The sequence below is a fragment of the Amaranthus tricolor genome, chromosome 11 (assembly GCF_026212465.1).
Source record: "Amaranthus tricolor cultivar Red isolate AtriRed21 chromosome 11, ASM2621246v1, whole genome shotgun sequence".
NCBI lineage: Eukaryota > Viridiplantae > Streptophyta > Magnoliopsida > Caryophyllales > Amaranthaceae > Amaranthus > Amaranthus tricolor.
In genome coordinates this window covers 23,022,197-23,043,671 of record NC_080057.1, presented here as the reverse complement: position 1 = coordinate 23,043,671, position 21,475 = coordinate 23,022,197, and the positions used below count along the sequence as shown (strand labels likewise).

The following is a 21,475-nucleotide window of genomic DNA, read 5'->3' as shown; positions in this document are numbered from 1 at the left end:
ATGTTGATATTATTATAGGAAAATCAATCACTGCAATTTTTCTTTTTTTTTTTATAAAAACTTTTTTCTTGTGTCGGTTTTGTTCAAAAATGGAAGATTGATTATAACTCTAGGAAAAACTAGTCAAATTGAGTAAATGCAAGATACTAAGTACCCAAATTCATAGTTTTGAATCAATCAAAAGGTTTACTGAAGCACCAATGTGTAGTTGGTAATCATACGATTCGTGGGTAGCTACGAACAATGGTTGGATAGCCTAGGAAAAGGAGGTAGAATGCTCGACAAATCACTGATTGTTCTATCCGAGAAACACATGGAGTGTTATAAGAACCAACAAGTCGAAGGTCTCAGGTGACGACTTGTAGACTCTGCGCTGATCTTTTTTACGCGTTATGCAACACCAGCTACTCAAGGTGCACATATTTCCTTTAGGTACAATCTGGCTTTACGTACGACTAAGTTTTCATTCGGCATGAATACACATCGTTCAACAAAATGTACAAATTATGGGTCCGAATTGATTGTTTTCCAAATTTACAAGATTGATCTCGACGATGAAGTTTCCGTAGCAGGGTTTCACAGCATTCATGATCTACATAATATGAACATTATACCTCAAGCAAAATCCACCAAAGGTTATATTTTTCACCAAAGTTTGATGAGCTTGAGATAGGAATGCTGTATATTTTATACATACATTGATAATAACCCTTCATGGCAATAGAAAGTGAGGACCGTTATCTCTGCTCCACGGATGGGCTCTGGAAGAACTGTCCGCGTAGTATGAGAAAGTCGGATTAGGCTCATATAATTGTCCTAAAGGCACAAATCTAGGCATGCTTCTTTGAGTGTCGAATCTTACGGGGCTGCTACTAATGGGCACAGGTAGGCCTGATGCTTGATGGGGATGTAGAAATGATGTGTGTTGAAACTGAACCCATCCGTGAGGGTGAAGGCCGCTTGCGCCAGGATGCTGATGAGCGACCATCGGTGTTAATGCGCTCATAACTCCAATGCTTGGCCTATGTAACATAACAAGATTCACATCAATCAATTATTTAAGGTTACATATACGGGTAAAACAAACCACATTTTAGTAAGCAACTGTTGGAAAAATAACCCACATGTGATGCCACATCAAACAATTAGAGAGAGGTTGGCTAACATATAAGTTTAATGGGCTACTCCTCCTATTATCGATTGGTTCTAGGATAGAACCTCATCGGGTTTTTGTGCAGTCAACTCTTTGCTTATGTGGGTCTTATTGTGTACAAACCCGTTAACAAATTTATCAACAACATTCCATTACCCCAAAGCCATAAAATGGCTCCACGTGAGTGGGGTTTGGGTTTCAAATGTGCGCAAGCTTACCCTTGTTAGTGATAACAAATAGTTTGTTTCCAATCCACTCTTGGTAGCCGCAACTTCACATAGATAAAAAATGCACATGATTTTACGAGTCATTTTAAAATAATCCATTATAATCTGAAATCAAATAACTATAAATCTTTAGCCTCATCAAAATAAGGGACATCATTTCAGTAAGCATCGATACAATAACCCCCCTTTATTCTCTGATCTATTCTCCAATGTACCCTAGATGCTTAATGATTGTAATTTCCGTCCAGTAGTTTACTAGACAACTCTTCCACTTACCAAAGAAAAGTTTCCTCTCTTTCCTTTTCTCCTTATATTTTTCATGCTTCCCCGGTCTAAGAACAATCACAAACCTAATAATTGGTAGTTTTGCAAATGAAGGATGCATAATGATCTATACAAATAACAAGTAGCAATGGCAAATTTACAATCCTACACCAACTATTCCACACAGACTCTTCTTTTCACCATTTAACAACGCCAAATCCAAAATATTCCGAGGGCCATTGAAGTTTAGTCACTTCACAGACTAAAAAACGTATATTTTGGAAAATGACACCATCAAAGAACTGGACAAAATTTGTTGGTAGTAGTAGCTTCGCCTATACAACATATAGTAGCATACTTTCTAACCTTGAGAAAAAAGAGAAAATTCTAAAGACTAAATGACAGATATAATTGCCTAGCCTGCGAGTCTAGTAGAGCATACCTATGATTAGAGCAAAGGCCTCCAATTCACTCAAACCAGGCCCCGGATATATTGGTGGATTAGTAGCTTGACCAGCCTCATTCATTTGGCTTCTAGTTGCTAAGAACATAGGCAACTAGGCAAGCGATAGCCCCATGTTGGGTATGTGATCTCAAACAGCAGTTGATCCATGGAACACTAAAAGCATCACACTGCCTAAATAAATCACTGAAGTGATTAAAATTAGGGGCATGCTGTCACTGTGCCCAGAAAGGATGCTGAAGGGGCTGAAAACACAACCATATGAGTAAGTTTCCAAGGCTATACAAAAACACTCAAGGTGTTCAATGGTCGATCATAAAGGTCATGTCCATAAAATAAAGATAGATGTTCCATTTCCCATGACAATCTGTGCTTGTATTTTGTAAATGGTCTAAAACATTCCAAAGTGTAGCAAAATGCTGCTATTCAAGTCCGGTTCCGAGCAACACTTTTGAAGTGATTTGTTTGTAAACCTTTTTTATATTTGAAGTAATATAATATTACAACACATTTTGTCTTGAATTATTTTTCTTGAAGTGGAAAAGCTTTCATTTTCTAATATAATGAGGGCCCATTTAAAAAGACATGCGAAATTTGGAGGCCCTTGAATCTATGATACCTCCACTAAAACTCAATTGCATAAATGAAGCTAAAGAATGCTGCATGTCCAAGTGACGCCACAATGTGAAAGTGGGGACACTCAAGTATACTGTAAGAGTAGTGACTGATAAGCCAGGTTTTTGGAGATGGTTGGAAAAAATTATTTGTTGATTGTTAGTTGGATGTTCATTAGAGAAAAAGTGGGAAGTTTAAAGCCAATAAAAAAGCTTTTCAGCCGGCTTAAAAGTCATTTACGAAACACTTTTTTTGGCCGTTTGACCAAATAAAAACCTAAAAGCTAAAACCCAACCAAAGAGGCAAGAAAGAAGGCATTTGCCGAATACCCCGTCGTCGACATAACTAAAGCTAGGTAAACATACCATGATTATGACTACTAGATTCCACTCAAATCAAAAGATCATCTTCTCTCAAAGTCAGTGTAATATCATTGTGATCATTGTTAGCATAGTTCCTCTAACCCAAATTAATCATCCAAACATCTTTAAGCGAACTACGGAAGTTATGATCAACTGTAATATCATTGTGGCATTGTTAGCATAGTTCCTCAAACCCAAATAAATAACCCAAGCATCTTTTAAGCGAACCACGAAAGTTATATTGTGTTAACAACAATGGTGTAGGCTATATCCCATGTCTTTTACCCAATTATATTGTGTTAACAATATTGGGCTAGCCTATATAACAAGTACAGGCATCACAGTGGATTTACATACAAGAAGAGCAGAGAAAGATAGCAATGCATCCCAAAAGGAGATTAAGAAAAGTAGACAACAAATTTTGAAAAAGTTAAATAGGTAAAAAAAAAGAAAAAACCTCAAAGCTCTACGAGGTTAAAGCATACATTAGTTGCCTTATTTATCAAGAATCACATGTTTCTCCAAGTAGAAATGATTACAAGTCCTAATCTGTCATGATATTCAAAATAACGTTTGTAGCGCAACACTAGTTTTGCCGTAATTTGGTTGAGTCCAATAAAAAATGTAGAAAATTTTCTTTTTTTGCATATTGATGGGATTTGGGACCAAGAGCAACGGCTATTGTAGTTTTTCAGGTAAGTAGAAAGATTAAATGTGTATCCAGGAAAAATGATTTGGCTAATACATTATAAGAGAGAAAGTGCTTACTGAGAAGATGGATAAAATTGTGTGAATCCACGAAACGGACATATGTGAACTCTATAGGGCTGCAGCAGACAGAAAATGAAAACATTACATACAATTTGACTTTTCTTCATGTCACTGGAAATATCATTAAATAATTCTACATCAATAATAGCATCTACAAACAAATATCTTATGCCCACTGCCCATATACGAGCGTCACAGTATCAGACACGGAATATTCATAATTTACATACAGCAGTCAAAAACTACAAGGGATGTAGTGGCTCTCATATAGGATTTGCACACCATTTTTAAATCAAAAATCTATCAGCAAAAGATCAGTAATTTGACCGTTAATAACTACAGTCAAAATCATATTCGCATTGCCGCTGCATTGTGAGAAACCTTAAATCTTACCCACAAAAATTAATTAAACAAGTAAATTTATTTTCATGATGAGCATTCATTAAGAAATTGTCAAAGCTAAAATGACATTTGAGGGCCTAAGGCCATTCTTCAAATCCAATTTCTGATCACATATGATTTACTTGCAGACATAAAACTGTATAACGTCAAGAAAGATAAGCAATTGATTTACCGTTTCAGCAAGAGTGAAATAAAAGGGATAGTGATCAACACTTCCATCATCGACACCTAGCTCCGGAGACGTAAGAGAACCACTAGAATATTTCCATTGACCTTTCTCAACTGACCGGCAATTCGGACATTGCATAGCTCCCTTCGCATTAAACGCAGAACCAATGCAGTCTGTACCACATATCATGACAATGAACATCAAAGAGCTAATAAATATAGGAAATAATACTTTCAAATTTATCAAACTCCCACAAGGGGAAATGGTCAAAATAGTAAAATTTGAGCGTTAATACTCTTGATTTGCAATTAGCAAAATTTTATAAATAATATTTGGAAATAAAAATTCATGACAAATCTAACAAGACACCACACGCTAATGTTTCTCTATATAGATGTATTAACTATTGATGTTTCAAGTTTACTAGAACCAATCTGCACTCCTTTTCGATGATGCAAGCATTATGAAACATAGGAAAAATATTTTTGGTACATCGGCACTCCAGATTAGGGATCCGTTGATTTCTTTAGTTGGTTTGTTTGACCAGCTGAAAATGTTAGTTGTTTTATGCCAGCTGTTTACGTAGATGTTTGCTAAATTTAGGTATTGACTATTGACTATAAAAAGTGGGTCAACAAGTCAAAAACCAACAAAAAAAGCTATCTGGAGTAGCCATTTACCAAACACTTTTTGTGGCTATTTGACCAACTAACAAACCAAAGCCAACCAAAAAGCCAATGTAAAAGCCAACTACCAAAACACCCCCACTAACATTGTGTTTGAATTCTGAATGTGAGTAAATGGGGAAAAGGGAGGAGAGAGAATTGGAGGGATAATGTTTCTTTCATTGTGATAGCAAAAGGTGAGAGGGGAGGGAGCAGAGGTAAACAAAATGAAGGGACTAAAACTGGAGAGAAGTTTCACATTTTGCATTAAGCAAATCCTTACTACAACATAAAGATTTGGGAAGGATAACTCATAACTCTTCTCTACCCCTCCTTTCCCTCCATCTTGGGAAATGTTAAAATGTTCGATGGTTTGAGATACTTTGTTAATGTGTATAGGGCAAGTTTGAATCAAGGAGGTCCTTACATAGGAACCAAGTGAGGTGCAAACAAGAATACAACTAGAAGATGTCAACAATGATAGGAGAAGATGCAATATGGTGTCTTTCCTAGAATATATATCCAAGATGTAACGGTGGTGGGTGTAAAGAAAATAAGAAGAAATTATAGGAGTATTGCAGGACTCGAACTTTGCTATCCACTATCATCTCTTTATCAGAAAATTACTACTCTTTCTTGCAATTCTTGTAAGGAGAACAAGTTCTATCTATTACACATTCACATTTTTTTATCAACACTTATTGGCATTTCAATATAGCCGAACAGTAAAGATAATATCATTATACTCATCTGTCCTCTTTGAACTGCATCAAAAAGAAAGTGGATAAGTTTTAAAAAAGTGGTAATAAATGAAGAGAGAGAATGAATTATGTGGATGAAATTAAAAGAGAGTTAAAATGTATGGATAAGATTAAAAGAAAGTGATGGGCCATTGTCCAAAAATAGAAATGATGCAAATTAAGTGGGACGAATCAAAATGAAAAATGAAGCAAATTTAATGGGATTGAGGGAGTACTAAGTATACATTTGCACGACATATTCCACTCTTCTTTTCCAGCACACCCACATTTTAAGTGTATATAATAGCAATATCAAACCTTCTAATACAATTCCCTTATTGACATCTCCAGCATAATAACAAGTCTCAAACCCATAAAAAAGACAATGGAAGAAAAGAAGAGAAACTTATATGCTTTTGATTACTCAAAGTTATATAGAGGACAAAATGGAAGAAACGGGTTCAGCCTAAAGAGGCGAACAGCAAAAAGGTGTTGAAATCCTCTCAATGAAATATCTCCAAAGGGGCAACAGCCAATGCATACGAGGCATAGTTCACTACTCAATATAAACTAACCAGACAGCACGTGTAATAACCAATACAAAAACAAAATACCATTAATAACAATGATCCAGCCATTTTGTTTCGCAACTACCCCAGCCACTTCTGCATAAAGGATGCTTAACATTACTTTAACCGAAATCAGTATCAAAAGAGGAGCATATGATGCTGATGAAAATGAGATATAAAGATAGATATGAATTCTCAAAACGCTGGCTCAAACTTTGCGTAATTGCTTTAGTATATCTAATTTACCACCAAAAAAGCTAAATAATCTATCTCTGTGAAGTCAAACAAATAAACACTACAACATAAACCTTGGCGTGCAATTCCAAGTTCATTTTTAGTTGCACGAGAAATCAAGATTTCATATAAGATAATAAAGCTTGGGTAAGCAGATTTTATCCAATACAAGAATCGTTGAGCCGTCTACATCATAGTATATGAAGCAAAAATGGACAAAATACACAATGATAACTTGTTAAGTTTAGCTGGACTTATTGTCAACGCCAGCATATAATCAGGGAAACACCAGGTGCACACTCTTCATAAGCCAAGAAGATACCATCCCATGACCATATGGTAATGGAAAGAAGAGCTCCAATAACTTATAAAGTGTGTACATCATCTTTAATTCATCGATATGGGATAAATCATCCCAACATGACTATCTCCCACCTTCTCACTTGCCCTTCTGTTCCTAATAAATTAATTATAACGTGAAAAATCTTGTGCGACCTACTTCTTATGAAGAATTGATTTATAACAATTATGAATACTTGCAATAAGAAATTAATGGCAAAGCCTTCATCCCAACATTCGGGGTTGCCAACATCAACCACAAAAAATCAATGTGATATATCGTCAATAATAAAGATACAACTACGAAAATCAATTATATATGGTATCCCTACTCCTTCATTCGTATATATTATCATATGCTCATATGCTCCGGAAAATTCCAAATTTTATGCCAATGCCAATTTTTACTTTTGTTAATTATGTCATTTCAACCCATTTTTTCCTCTTCTAAGCACCTCAATGTTCCAACCTAACAAGTACATCTTCTGGTCTTTTTTGCATATAACTAAACCAACACAAAGCGGTTTCTTCCCATTTTGTCTTCCATATTTGCAAATCAACAACCCTTTCCTTTGTCTTCATTTCAAATTTATTCTTTAGCATATATTCACTCATTCAACTTAACGTATGCATCTAAGCTACCCCATCTTCATTATGATCTCTTCGTAAAGACCCAACATTTGCATTGCTATCAAAAGTGGAAGGATTAAACTTGTTTCCATTTGGGTCCTAAGCCCTAAGTCATACAAAGGACCTAAATTAAGATTTCGCTGTACTGGTCTTATCATATCTATTCCTAAGATCCCATAATCCAGCTCTAAATAACATGCTTTCAAGGACACGCAAGGCAATTACAGTCCTGACTCCTATACTAAAAACATAGTCTCAATCAGCATTCATCAGCTTTTTTGTTTTTTGATTTTGTCAGCTAATGTCACATAATTGAATACAGTATAATATAACCATGAATCAACCAACCTACAACATAAATTGTCAGCTTAAACAAAACACACCAAAAGGTGAACTAAACTAAAGGATTCCTCAAAAAATTCACAAGTATGAACACAATACTCAATTTTGTAAAAAGTTCATAATTAACCAATCAAAACATTTCGTATAAGCATCAATATAATAAACCCATAAACTACCTTAAGAAATTAAAACTACCAAAACAAAGATTGAGCCAAATGATGATTACCCAGATGAAATTCATGACCACATTTAAGCTTAGCCCTGGATCTATCCCCATCATAGGTAACCAAATCAAAACAAATGGAACATGGAATTGATGATTCAGGTTCAACATTCAAATCAATCCCTTGATCACTATAATCCGACCTTACCATGTTTACAATCAAAGCTTAAATCTTTATTATTATATAATCAACCCTCAAAAATCCAGCAAAATAAAAGCAAAACCCAGCTTGAAAATCCCCTCAACTGTGGATCAAAAATCTGGGTTAAGACCCAGAAATGTGATCACGCAGACAAATTATATTTGGTTCCCTAAATCTATCCCTTCCTCCTTTTTCTATGTTCTTAGAAATTTGGAATATCCTTTTTTTTTCTCTTCTTTATTGGGTTTTCTGGGTTAACTGTATTCTCCCTCTATCTGATCTGTATATTACGTGGTGCGTACCTTTCGTGGTATAGTTTCGCAAGCATTTGTATTTTGTAAGAAGATCACATGCTAGTTGCTACAACAAGCTAACCAACGTTTAGCGTGTTTGGTTATATTTTGGTTCAACTAAAACCATTAGGCAAATTGTCGTAAAAATATAGTAGATATATGAATTAAATAGATCAATTAATATAAATTAAAGAGAAAATAAAAATATGAGTTTCTTATTTCGAGGCCGTCTTTTTAAGAAACGTTCTCTCATAAAAGTAGCTGAAAACCATTATTATTCGTCTCTCGATCCTACTAAAATTGCATCAAAGAGAAAATTAGTGAATTTTAAAGAGATTATAAAAAACTGGCAATATATAAGGAGATATGTTGAATCGTATAGAAGATTTTAAGGAAAGTTAAAATATACAGATATTGTCTATTTCTAAATAAGGAAACGATGTAATATTAATTAAAAATTTTAAAATTTAAAATGATGCAAATTGAGTGGGACGAAGGAATAAAATATTTCATTTACAAGATTGTTTCATTCTTCAATTAATTAATTAAATAATAACCAGGTTTTTTGTTAAAATGTGGGACTTGAGAATAGTATTTTTTTTAATTCGAAATGAGATTAGGCTGCAAATTGTTTTAATTTTCGTATAATTTAATTGAACCTGGATTTAGTAGTTTGGTATGATATGCATTCTCAAAATTGGGTTTTTTGCGATTTTGGTAGTTTTTAATAAATTAAATTGGGCCAAATCGTAAATCATATTTTTTTTAACATATAATGTAGATTGTAATTAGCTAATAGATAATAAAATTAAAATTTTATATAAACTCTCATTCACTTTATATAAATTTGAAAAACAAAATCAAATTCCTGATGTAAGATTATATTTTATATGCAGTTAGAAATTAATTTTTAATTGTCTGAAAAACTAAAAACTCATAAATCTAAACGGACATAATCATTATAATTTGAGGGCAAAACTTTGTAGAGGAGCAGTGCTAGAAACCATGGGGTTGATTAACTTAAAATTATTTCATCATCTCCTTAACCCAAGTTTGTTCTCATGGAAAGTAAATTCACGCTTATTGCGATCAGGAACTAAAACTGAAACTCAACAATCTAAGTCAGATTCCATTTTTTAGGAACCAAAACTGGATGAAATTGTGATATCTCAAAATGAACTTTATAAGGGATTGATAGACTACTCATATCAACAGGGTGCATCTTCTTTTCATGAAAGCCCATTTGCTAAGAACTTCACAGTTAAGCGTACTTAGTGGAGAGCAATCTTAAGATGGATGACCTCCTAAAAAGTTTTCCAGTTGTGCACGAGTGAGGTCAAAGTGTGTTGGAAATATTTGTATTGGTCTGTGAGGCCAATCTACAGTCTCCATGAGTAGTTACCTGTGGTCCGAGAGGTCGGATTATTACAAGAATCGGAACCAAAACTAGCCCAACCCGGATCCTGGCCATCACTAAGTGTTGTATAGGAAAACTGAAGAGGTATTTGTATTTGAACATGTTATTACAACAAACATTATTAGTTTGTTTAAGAGTACAATGTAGCTCAAGAAGGAAAATACACAACCAGCGCACCTCAACGACAACATTTGCAACACCTTATATTCAGTCACCCGACTCTAAGAGGACCAAGAGATGAGATTGTCACCCAAGAAACATGAGTAGCCAAAAATAAAAATCTATTCAAACTCTCCAATTAAACATTAGTGTAAATGTCTAGACATGCTGTTACCCTTAGTATTCAACTAACAAATGAAGGAACACCTAAGAATAGATTATAAAGTACTCAGAAACAGCAATCCATAAGTGTCCGATTTGTCGAACTCAAACAACATTTTCTGGAGAAGTATATACATAAAAGATAGACAAGGAATGAAGGTGAAACAGGTCAATCCTTTCTTCCAAAGCCTCATTCATCAACCAACACTTACAAAATGAGATTAGTGCTTAATCCCAGGCTTCTTAACTATCATTACCGAGCAACGAGCATGATGAGCACAGTAATCACTTACACTACCTAACAAAGCCCTGCAATACAATCATATATTTAGTGCCAGCAAAAGCTAATATAGAGGCAACGCAAGGTGAAGGGAAAATTGATAGTCTTGTGATTGAAACGTAGAGTTTAAATAATTTGTGGACATAAACCTCATTTGTATTACATTTTACGTATCTTATCTTTGAGGGTGGCTCGTAGCAAGCTTTGGCTCACTAGTAACCGTTGCGATGGTTTGTTCCAACATCGATGAATTAAGATAGTAGGCACACTTTATAATTCATTTGAGCCGTTTCTCTCATTACCATATGATTATGGGATGATATCTCCTACACTTATAGAAGTGTGTGCTCTTTGTATTTCTCCGGTTATTTACTGGCATTTACAATAAGTCCAGCTCAACTTAGGAGTAACTCTATCTATGCACCAAGTTTAATCGACCATATTGTGGAGTGCAAAGTTTGTTTGATAAACAACCATAATAAAGTTGTTAAATAACTGAAAAAATAATCTATACATATTTTTTGAATGCTTAATTGATGCTGATATAAGTATGTGACAACTTACCTCTTAATTGCACCATAGCCGTGACTGCCCACAATCAACATAGACGCATGGAGCTTCTCAGAAGCCTCACAAAGAACATTCCTTGCATCGCCTTCCACAACTTTAACTGTAACATCATGCACCTGAGATCATATCTAATCCAATTAGTTTCAAAATTCAAATGTAGCAAGTAAAGCACAGCACTTAACAAAGACCCTATCAAGCTGTGAAGAACTAATGATTCTTCATGTCAAGATACATGATCAGCACAATATGCAGAATAAAAGCAACTAATAGCGTAACTCATCATCATAATTAACAAAATTTTGGTGGTTCCTTGGTGAGGAAGCTCAAATAATGAATGGAGGAAGATAAAAACTTTTTATTTAATATATTTTCGGGCTCCAAGACTTTTATTTTCTGACTTCGTCCCTGAAATTGCGCTAATACGTTGAAATCGACCAAAATATACATGATGGTTCACAGAAAACCTCAAAACAATCCATATGCTAATAATTTTTTGCATAAGGCTATGTAACCAATATATAAAGTGCGTCTGGTGACTTCATCCTGAAATTGTGCTAATACGATGAAATCGACCAAGATACCAAGATGGTTCCCTCAAAACAATCAATATGCTAATAATTTTTGTATTAGGCTATTTAACCAATATATGAAGAGCGTCTGGTGAGACAATTTCAAACAAGAATTTGTGGATATTGATTACAATGAAAAATCCAAATGGTAAGAATGATGAGTATTGAGTCGCACTTAGCACACAGAACAGAAGATAAAATGATCGAGTTGAGTAACTACTGATTTAGAGTGGCACAAATCTTTAGCCTTATCAATCACCCTTGAAGCTGCTTTCTTTAGACCTGCTTCCGTCAATGATAAAACATTTGCCGCTCCTGCATTTGCACAGTTTTATAAACCCAATGTCAAATATACTTTAAAACACATAATTAACACAAAAGGGAGGTACAAACAAAAATTACCAATAACAATCAATACCCACTTGATTATACAACTCCTATGGTAAGAAAATTGTTAAGAAGCAAAATTTTCAACAATGCTTAAATCATGATTATCAATGTCCAACTAAGAAAATACAACATAAAAAACATGAAAAATTATGAGCAAGGATAGGAGCAGAAGTGTAGAAAAAAAAAATTTTAAAAAATATGTGTTTTGGACCGTATCAAAGGATATCCTATGCTTTCGACCGAAATTTAAGCTCTTCCCGTTACAGTGATCGCAATCGTCACCTTATGAGCAAGGATAGGTGCAAGAGTGTATTTAAAAAAATATATATGTTTTGTGCCTTATCAAAGGATATCTTCATGCTTTCGACTGATATTTAAGCTTTTCTGGTTATCGCATTAGAGTTCCCTTGCCATGATCACAACCGTTACCAGATAGGTGCAAAAGTGTAGAAAAAACTATTTTGAGCCGTATTAAAGGACATCTTATACTTTCGACCCATATTTAAGTTGTTTTCGTTACCGCATCAGTATTTCGTTACCGTTATCGTAACCGTTACCTTATGAGCAAGGATAGGTGCAAAAGGGTAAAAAAAAATATATGTTTTGTGTTGTACCAAAATATATGCTTTCGATCAATATTTAAGTTCTTCCCATTAGCATATAGTGTTCCATTATTGTCATCGCAACCGTTATCTTATAAGCAAAAGGATAGGTGCAAAAATGTACAAACTATGTGTAGGACCGTATCAAATGATATCTTATGCTTTCGACCAATATTGTTCCCGTTACCGCATCAATGTTTCATTATCTTGATTGCAACCATTACCGCATTTTCTACAATATGATCTTACGACCATAAAATATTTGATAAATGATTTTGATTACTAAGCATATCCATACTAGAACTACACTGACGTAAAGAGAAAATTCACAAGAAGAAAATAAAGAGAAAAAAGAGAAGAAATCAAATTACCAGGACCAGTGGCTCCAATAGCAGAAGAAGGAGGAGGTTTAGCATGAACAAGTAAGATCTTAAAAGGGTAATTAGGAGAGTAAGGAACGAAGAAGTGATCAAGTGTCCATTCTAACGCATAAAAACTCTCTTCACTTTCATCAATTCCTACCATCATTACTGGTTTTTCTGAGTCTGATTCTGTCGTCGCCATTTCTAAACTTTGCCTTTAAAGGTTTCGATTGATTTCTTATTTTAGGGTTTGGGATTCGACAAGCTGAAAAATTCACTTACAAATTGGATGAAAAAGGGGATTTTATTGTGAAGAAAGAAAAGAGCGGTGAGAGGGTTCTTCACACTCCTAGACGTTTCCAGGACTTTACTGGGTGCTCTGTTTTCATGCTAAACTACAACTACCCATTGTTTAATTTGTTTTCCTTTTTCTTCTTTTTTTTCTTAATTAGCCTTTTTTTTTTTTTTCTATTTTTAAAGGTATCATTTTTGAAGTGAGTCGGCTTAATGAACACTGATCATAGTTCTTATGAACGGAATATACTGGGTAAGATGATGATCACGATGAGTTGGAGTTAATGTGACTTGCTGAAGAATTGTTAGAGATGTGCATAAATGAGGATAAGTATGTTATAAAATATCTTGTGTTGATTTAATCGAGGTTAAGAAGTAAATGTACTAGCCGATCCATTTCTTACTCAAAAAATAGTCAGATAAATGATATGCTAATAAATATGGTTGAATGAGTGGGCAAAAATTTATAGTCGGATCATTGACACTAACAAAAAAATATAATCAAATGATCGATAAACCGGTAAAATGATTATTTAAAAAGTTAAAAAGTCTAGACTTTTGTTTGATGGAAAACGTTTAATTTGAGACTTGGGACGTTGAAAGTTTGTAAGATACCAATAAGTATTGCGTGAGAGTATGAAAGACAAAAATTCTATTAATTAATGATTGAGTGTTAAAAAAACCTCCATAACATCAAGCGAATTACATACCTCAAATTTTATTTTTAAATAATTTTACCATTTGATTTTTATGAATTTGTGACATATAAATCGTCCATTCATTGTATTATATTATAAATTATGAAGAAAACCGAGTTAAAGATACAATAGATTGTGTATTTAGAGTAGAGTGTCGAGACTCCCCTGATCTCGATGTAGCTTCACCTAGATTTAAGCACAAACATATAAGCAAAAAACATAACATAATTACAATTAAAAAATATTTGGATATTTATGATATCTAGTTATAATTATATAAAAACTAAAGTTAAATCAAAATTAATTAGTTGAATTTAGAAGAAGAATTACAAGCATAAACATAACAGAAAAATAAATGGAAATTATATTCTAAAACCTTTGTCTTTCTTGTTAATAAAATCAAGATTTCACATAATAAAATTGAAATCATAAAAAATTAATATTGTGAAATTTGCACCGAAAGTAGAGATGAATTAAATAAAATTTTATTTAATTATATTTCTTCTTATACATAATTACATACTTAATATACAAGTAAAACAATTAATTTATACTAGAGTTGATTCAATCAATAAAACTACTTCTCTCTGAATAATCAACCACTGCATTAAAAAACAGTTTATAAATTTCATATAGCTCATGCTGTCATGTATCACACAAGCTTATTGCCCGAACAATATAGAATGTCACATTTGTATCATCATTTGCATCATTTTCCTAATAATACATCATTACAATCCAAATATTTTTGTTTGAAATGGAACTATTACACACAAATATATGTGTTACATGAAGCAGCGCATACTCTTCTCATACAATAAGTCGAAAAAGGAGTTCAGTGTTTTATCTTAGGTTTCTTCACGATCATTACTGAGCAATGAGCATGATGAGCGCAGTAGTCGCTTACACTGCCGAGAACAGCCCTGCAATCAAATATAAGTTACTTTCAGTGGCTTTCCCAAGCGTACTTCCCATACAAAAAAGGAGAATCTAGGCTCGTGCCTGCCACAGGCATTGGCCAGTTTGACTAAAAACTTATATTGAATTGTGTAACATACTTTATAACATAGTAAGATGGCAGTTGGGTTGATTCAGTACACATGTATAGATGAGTGTTCCGATACATACAAATGCAAAGCACTGATACAGTGATAATCACTTGAATGTCACTGGTCAGAGATTTGGTTCAAAGAATTCTTCATGGAAGAATAAATATGGTTTTTTATGATATGAAGATAAGAATAATGCACCAAAAAGGAACAAGATAGTTGGCAACATAATATTTAAAAAAAAAAAAGACAGGTCGGGTACCTGACCCGTAACATATTTTTTTAAAAAAAATTGACCCGCCATTTAGAATGTGAATTGACGAGTCGGGTAGGGTTTTTTTTGAACGCCCCTAGTTCGCAACAATCTATGTTGCATCACATTTATGTTTTTAGACTTGAATGTTGTATAGGGTTTGATGATATATCATGCATGACTTGTTCTCCTTAACTTGAGAACTGAACTTAGCTTCATAAGTTGTTAAAATGTAAGACTAGGTACTGAGCAAATTCAAACTCGACTTATTAAGCAGTGAAAGTCAGGGAGAACAAGTCGTAAATATCTTACCTTTTAATTGCTCCATAACCATGACTACCCACAACCAACAGGGATGCATTGTGCTTCTCAACAGCCTCACAGAGCACATTCCTAGCATCACCTTCTACAACTTCTATAACAACATTGTGTACCTGAAGAAAAAGCAAATTCCAAGAGTTTTAGCTGCCTCAAAAGTCAAATATAATGCGAAAGAAACAAGTACATCTTACTTAGCAAAGGATAAAGAACATAGGAGAGAGCTACCATCCCCCTCCCCCAAGAGCCCAACCCTACACCTATGTTATTCTTATATTATTATGATTGCTAAATATTTGCTAATTGAAGGTAGTTCCTTTCGTTTGAGCTCCGCTCAAGCTCAACATGTTCGTGAGCAAGCTCAAACAAGTTATTTCAAAGCCTATATTTCTTATCAACCTTAACTTTCTATGCACTAAAACTCGACTCGATTCAGTTTGTTTGCATCCCCATGTATAAGGCATATCCAATTTTTAACATGGCTCTATCCATGGTTAGTTCTTAAGAAAAAGGAGAAAGGTAAGGGAGCAGAAAATCGACTACCACAAACGTTCAGTCACTGAAATAAAATTTTGGGGACTTCTCTGGATTAAAAAATCTTCCTGCATACAGTGGCCTAAATCTAATAACACCTATGCCTATGTTGATGACATACAACATTTCTCTAGAGGAGAATTTTCATCTTTTTCTTCAGTACTCGAGAATTTTTTTACAACCTACCCAACACATTTGCCCACTAAATTTCTACGGCCCAATTGGTTGTTGGTGTTGAATAATGTTAATTGGTGGGATGGTAATGCAAAATTAAGCTAATATAGCTAGAAAAAATTCTTGAAAAGGTTTATGGTTGACTTTCTATTCCTATGGCCCAAAGCTAAGTCTTTCATTTGGGATGCAAGCGTCATTAGCTGTAAAATGTACTCGCAGAATGCAGACTAGGAACTTTTACTCCAACTCCAAAAATGATGGCAAAGGGATGCATCGATTTTGAATCTGGCATATATTGTTAGTATTGAGAAAATATTTAGAACACTTCTCACAAAAGTGACACCTTCTGGATTAGATTGGTTAATACTTAATTGTGTTACTGGTAAGACAAGTAGTTGCATCATTTCTGTTTATTCTCTGATTATAATATAAAACGATTCATGATATTGAATCATTGACATAACTAGACCCCTACATGCACTGGTGCTGAGTAAGATTGGTTTCCAAAGGATGAAAATTTCATCGGTGCTTTATTCCCCTTAAGCAAAGACTTGGATAGGACACATGTATAGATGATCTGGAATAGTTGGCTATGAATCTGTTATAACATTTGCAATCAAAAATCAACAACAAAGGATAGTCAACTTTCTTTATCAGATGCAGTGACATGTTGTGACACAAGAAGCCAGAAAACTAGGTTTGGAAATACCTATTTGTATAAATACAGTAACTTCTGTCAATTATAGAGTGCATAGAATCAATCATGAACTATAAGGAATGATCATTCCATAGAATCAAAATTTATAGGACTACGAATTGGTGTAGTTAGAGAAATGCTAAAATTTTCAAAACTTATCATATTCACCATAATGCAGGATGAAATGCAATAAAAAAAAACAAAATTGTAATAATCTACAGTACCCAGTAGACATTTTTGTGTTTTTCAAAAAAAAAAGAAGAGTATACCGATTTAGAGTGGCACAACTCTTTAGCCTTGTCTACTATCCTCGCAGCTATTTTCTTTAGATCAGATTCCACATAGGGAAAAATTTCCGCACCTCCTGCAAAACAGATATCAGAAAACAAATTCTTATTCCTACATGCTCAGTCATGCAAAGAAAAGTGTAAAGAAATGAAGTTGATAAACTTAATCAAAGTAAGCTGAAAATACAAAAAAGAAAATTCTATCTCAAATGAGCTAAAAAGCTCTTAAAAAATACTTCACAATATTCAGATGCCGATCTCTGTTCCCCCTATGTTAATGAATTTTTCTTTTCATTTCCATCTCTTCCATCTAGCTAACTCCTTATGTGTTCTGGTTCAAGCAACATACAATGCCGTTTACTATATATATCTGCATTTTATATTTGAAACTTTTTTCTTGATAACCTCTTGCTTTTCTTCATCACTTCCCATCCAAGTTTAGCTCACTTATCATGAAAACGTAAGGCATATAAATAAATAAAACACCTATTAATTTCAATGGTGGAGATAAGTTCATACAAGACAGTACATGATATGAATTTACTTATGGTGTTTTTGGATGAACAGAGAGGAAGAAAAGGAAAGGGCGCACAGGGAAGAGAACGGGAGGGGAATAAAAAAAATTGGAGTGAAGAATGATGAGCTTTCCTTATTAAAAAATTGTTCTCACCATTTACGAAAGATTTCATCTCTTCATTGCCCTCCATCTAATTCCCTTCCCTCCTCACTTATATATAAATGAAGGGGTAATCCCCTCAATTTCACTTACCTTTATTTCCTTTCCCTCTGTTTCTTTGAACCTAGACAGGTTGATAGGGTTAAAAGTTCTATCAAGCAGAAATCATAACCAACTATAAAATATGTTACAAGGCCCCCGGTACCATAAGTCCATAATACTTCCTTTAATTTGCAAAACTTGCATAATAGTTATTTTTCATCAATCAATCTTGTCTCACATTCACTCCCTAATATATGAGATAGACTATTCGTCTAATAGCATTGAAAACAACCTCCTTGTTATCATGAGGATAAGGTTGCATACTTTTATCCAGTAGTAATATGTTAATAGCATTGAAGTAACAAAATATATCTCCACATTATACCTTTCCTTTTTCTATCTCACTATCCACCACTCTCAATGGTTTATTCTACTTATAACATTTATTAATCATCTCTATGCGCAAACAAATGCACCTAAAAAATACATTTTAGGACAGAAGCTGTACTTATCAGTAAGATTACTCAAAATCTCAACTCAACGTTAGTAAATACAAGATTAGTTGAACATGAAGATTTTAATGAGCTTCTCTTCGCCTTAAGATTTCGCTTCTGGTCTCCGCCTATTCATCTAATAGCAATGCAAACCTCCAATGGCATAAAGCAAGGAGTTTGGATTCAAACCCAAAAACACGAGATGTTCACCACTTAGATAGCCTAAACATCGGCCATTTAGCTCCAATGAGAGATAGAGAAAATTCATCTCAGTGACTCAATATCGGCATATAGCAGTTTCTATTTTATTCTCAGTTCACATTGACTTAACAGACATGGACCATTCCAGCAAGAGCGAGTGACATGAGCCTAAAATTATATATAAGTAGGTATTTTTTCCTATACTAAAAATATTATCGCCACAAAAAATCATCATGGACACACAAATACTCCTTTGTCCCACCAACATTGCTACCAAGCACACAGAATTGAGCAAACTCAGAGAACGGACGAAAGGGGCCATATAATAAACTCATTATTAGGTGTTAGAGAAAGCTAACGAATGTGGATGCTTGGGCCTAAAGGTATCACGAAAGGTTAATGACCATGGCTTGAAGGTGCACTAATAAACCATGGTTATATGCAAGTATTAAGGTGATTTAAGCAATAAAAGTAATGTAAACATAACACCAAGATTTAAGGTGGTTTACCATTAATGAGGCTACATCCACCATCCTAGGCTAGTGTATCATTATGTGTGTAAAGGATTTAGGAGCTTGAGAGCTCATTACGTAGAAAATTAAAGAGTACGGTAAGGATAAGAATGGGAGGCTCAAGCTTGTAGCTTGGCTCTGCATCAATACATACAACATATACACATATATAGGCAAAGGAGAGACAAATGGGACAACAATATCAAGTGGACAGCAGCTATAAGGAGGTCAGCACAGGCAGCAGGTCTGTTCTGATTTCTTCCCTTGCTTGCCTTTCCTTTTCCATGATACCCACGGTCTCCCATGCTCTTACACATTGCATATAGAACTGAATATTTGCTCTCCTAGCCTTCACATGTCAAAGATACACTATCAATAGTACCATGTACTATTGATTCCCATACAACCAATTTATTAAATACTTAAGGTCTAGTAATCACCTAAGTTACTTCTAACTTTTAAGCCAAAGATTCTTCTACACTTTAATTATCATTTAACCCATGACTAATTAATATAATACTCAAGTCACACTTCTTTCATTGGGGCACTTATCTTAGACTCAAAACTCCAAGAAAACAATATCAAGGCAACAAAAAGACAATTTAACATCCTTCCAAATTTCAAAATAATTCTCTGCTACAAGTTGCCATTAAATAATGTAAGTTCAAGCATTCAAACCCGAGGAGAGAAAAAATACACAATAATTTCCGTGGCCCTATTTATTTTACATGTTTTTGGAATTCTGGGACCCAAAAACGAGTAATTAAAGTAAAGCAAAAAGAACCAAACTAATCTAAACCAATATTTTGTGTCCCTTACTTTAAGTGCTCATGTGCAGTTAAGCACCTTGCACCCGGAACCACCATGATTCAAACCTTCAAAGACATCCGCAAAATTCCTCCAACTAAATCAAATACTATTATAATATTAACTAAATCAATAATATTAACAATACCGAAGTCAATCAATAATATTAACTGATCAACGAAGTCAATCAATAATATCAAAACTAAATCAAATAATCAAAATATCGAATCAAAACTGCAAATCAAGAAAAAAATTGAGCGTATAACATAACGAAATCAAATTGAATAGATAAGATAATAACAATACCGGGACCAGCAAATCCAATGGCGGTTGTAGGAGTAGGTTTAGCATGAACAAGAACAACATCAAAAGGGATATTAGGAGCAAAAGGAGTAAGAAAGTGATCAATAGCCCATTCTAAAGCATAAAAACTCTGATCACTTTCATCAATTCCAGCCAACATAACCGGTTTTTCTGAATTCGCCATTGTTGTAGATAAGAGCCTAAACTCTTCGATTCTATATAAAGGCGGGAAATGAGAGAGACAGAAGAAGGAAGGTGGATTATGCTTTATTCGTAGCGATTTGGGTTAGCTTTATACATCTGATTCAGATTTCTTTACGAATTTGCAGTTTACAATTGCCTCTCTGCTAGTGTTTCAATTATTAAAGCTGAATGGTATTTATGCATTATTTTCTTGTTCATCTCATCTGATCTCATCTCATCTAATCTAGTGATTAGATGATCTCATCTTGTGAGTGACATAATTATTAATAAAGTAATATGGGATTTTTTTATAAATTATTAAAACTTTTGTCATTATAATTGTAATAGAGGTGTTCAATAGGTCGGGTCGATCCAACAGGTTAACGGTCAAATTATATTTTAACGGGTTATTAGCGGGTATGATCAATAACGGGCGTTAATGTAATGGGTCGGATCGGGTTATGTCAGATAATTATAGGAAATGGTGGGAAATTTTTTTTACCACTTTTTAAAAATATTTTTATATGATGTTAATGTTACACAACCACCATATATCATATAATTGTATGCATTGTGAAGTAAGTTCCCATTTCTAGTTATTTTCTATTTTGATTTTATAATTCTCATCATTTTTTTATTTTTTTTTTGCAGTTTCTTTGCTCTTTTCTTTAGGTTTGAATTTGAGATTTTAATACTTGGAATATAACTTTTATCATTTAAGAAAGGCTTCAAAGTTCTTAAGTAATCATGCTAAACATCTATAAAGATATGTACATACGTTTTGGAATTGGAATTTTAATAGTTGAAATAGGGTTTTTTTATGCCTTTGAAAAGACTTT

General features: G+C 33.9%; 3 protein-coding genes across 6 annotated transcripts; all 3 read right to left on the bottom strand.

Annotated features, from left to right (window-relative positions):
- Nucleotides 1-444: 444 nt before the first annotated feature.
- Nucleotides 445-8,835, bottom strand: LOC130827457 (E3 ubiquitin-protein ligase RFI2-like). 4 transcript variants are annotated; one of them, XM_057693177.1, is made up of 5 exons: nt 8,172-8,731; nt 6,446-6,496; nt 4,430-4,599; nt 3,853-3,911; nt 445-1,022 (listed from the first exon to the last, which is right to left on the bottom strand). In XM_057693177.1, the coding sequence occupies exons 1-5, from the start codon at nt 8,317-8,319 to the stop codon at nt 713-715; spliced, it is 738 nt and encodes a 245-aa protein (XP_057549160.1). In that variant the 5' UTR covers nt 8,320-8,731; the 3' UTR covers nt 445-712. The 4 variants fall into 4 exon arrangements, with proteins under 4 accessions (XP_057549160.1, XP_057549163.1, XP_057549161.1 ...); XM_057693179.1 differs by lacking the exon at nt 445-1,022 and adding an exon at nt 2,087-2,352 and having other exon boundaries at nt 8,172-8,835; XM_057693180.1 differs by lacking the exon at nt 3,853-3,911 and having other exon boundaries at nt 8,172-8,772.
- Nucleotides 8,836-10,286: 1,451 nt separating this feature from the next.
- LOC130827456 (universal stress protein PHOS34-like) lies at nt 10,287-13,512 on the bottom strand. Its single transcript, XM_057693176.1, has 4 exons — nt 13,124-13,512; nt 11,981-12,075; nt 11,186-11,307; nt 10,287-10,650 (listed from the first exon to the last, which is right to left on the bottom strand). Exons 1-4 carry the CDS (start codon nt 13,314-13,316, stop codon nt 10,563-10,565), a joined length of 498 nt encoding a protein of 165 aa, XP_057549159.1. The 5' UTR covers nt 13,317-13,512; the 3' UTR covers nt 10,287-10,562.
- Nucleotides 13,513-14,692: 1,180 nt separating this feature from the next.
- On the bottom strand, nt 14,693-20,924 carry LOC130827455 (universal stress protein PHOS34-like). The gene is made up of 4 exons (XM_057693175.1): nt 20,457-20,924; nt 17,401-17,495; nt 15,721-15,842; nt 14,693-15,029 (listed from the first exon to the last, which is right to left on the bottom strand). Exons 1-4 carry the CDS (start codon nt 20,635-20,637, stop codon nt 14,942-14,944), a joined length of 486 nt encoding a protein of 161 aa, XP_057549158.1. The 5' UTR covers nt 20,638-20,924; the 3' UTR covers nt 14,693-14,941.
- Between the last annotated feature and the right edge of the window lie 551 nt (nt 20,925-21,475).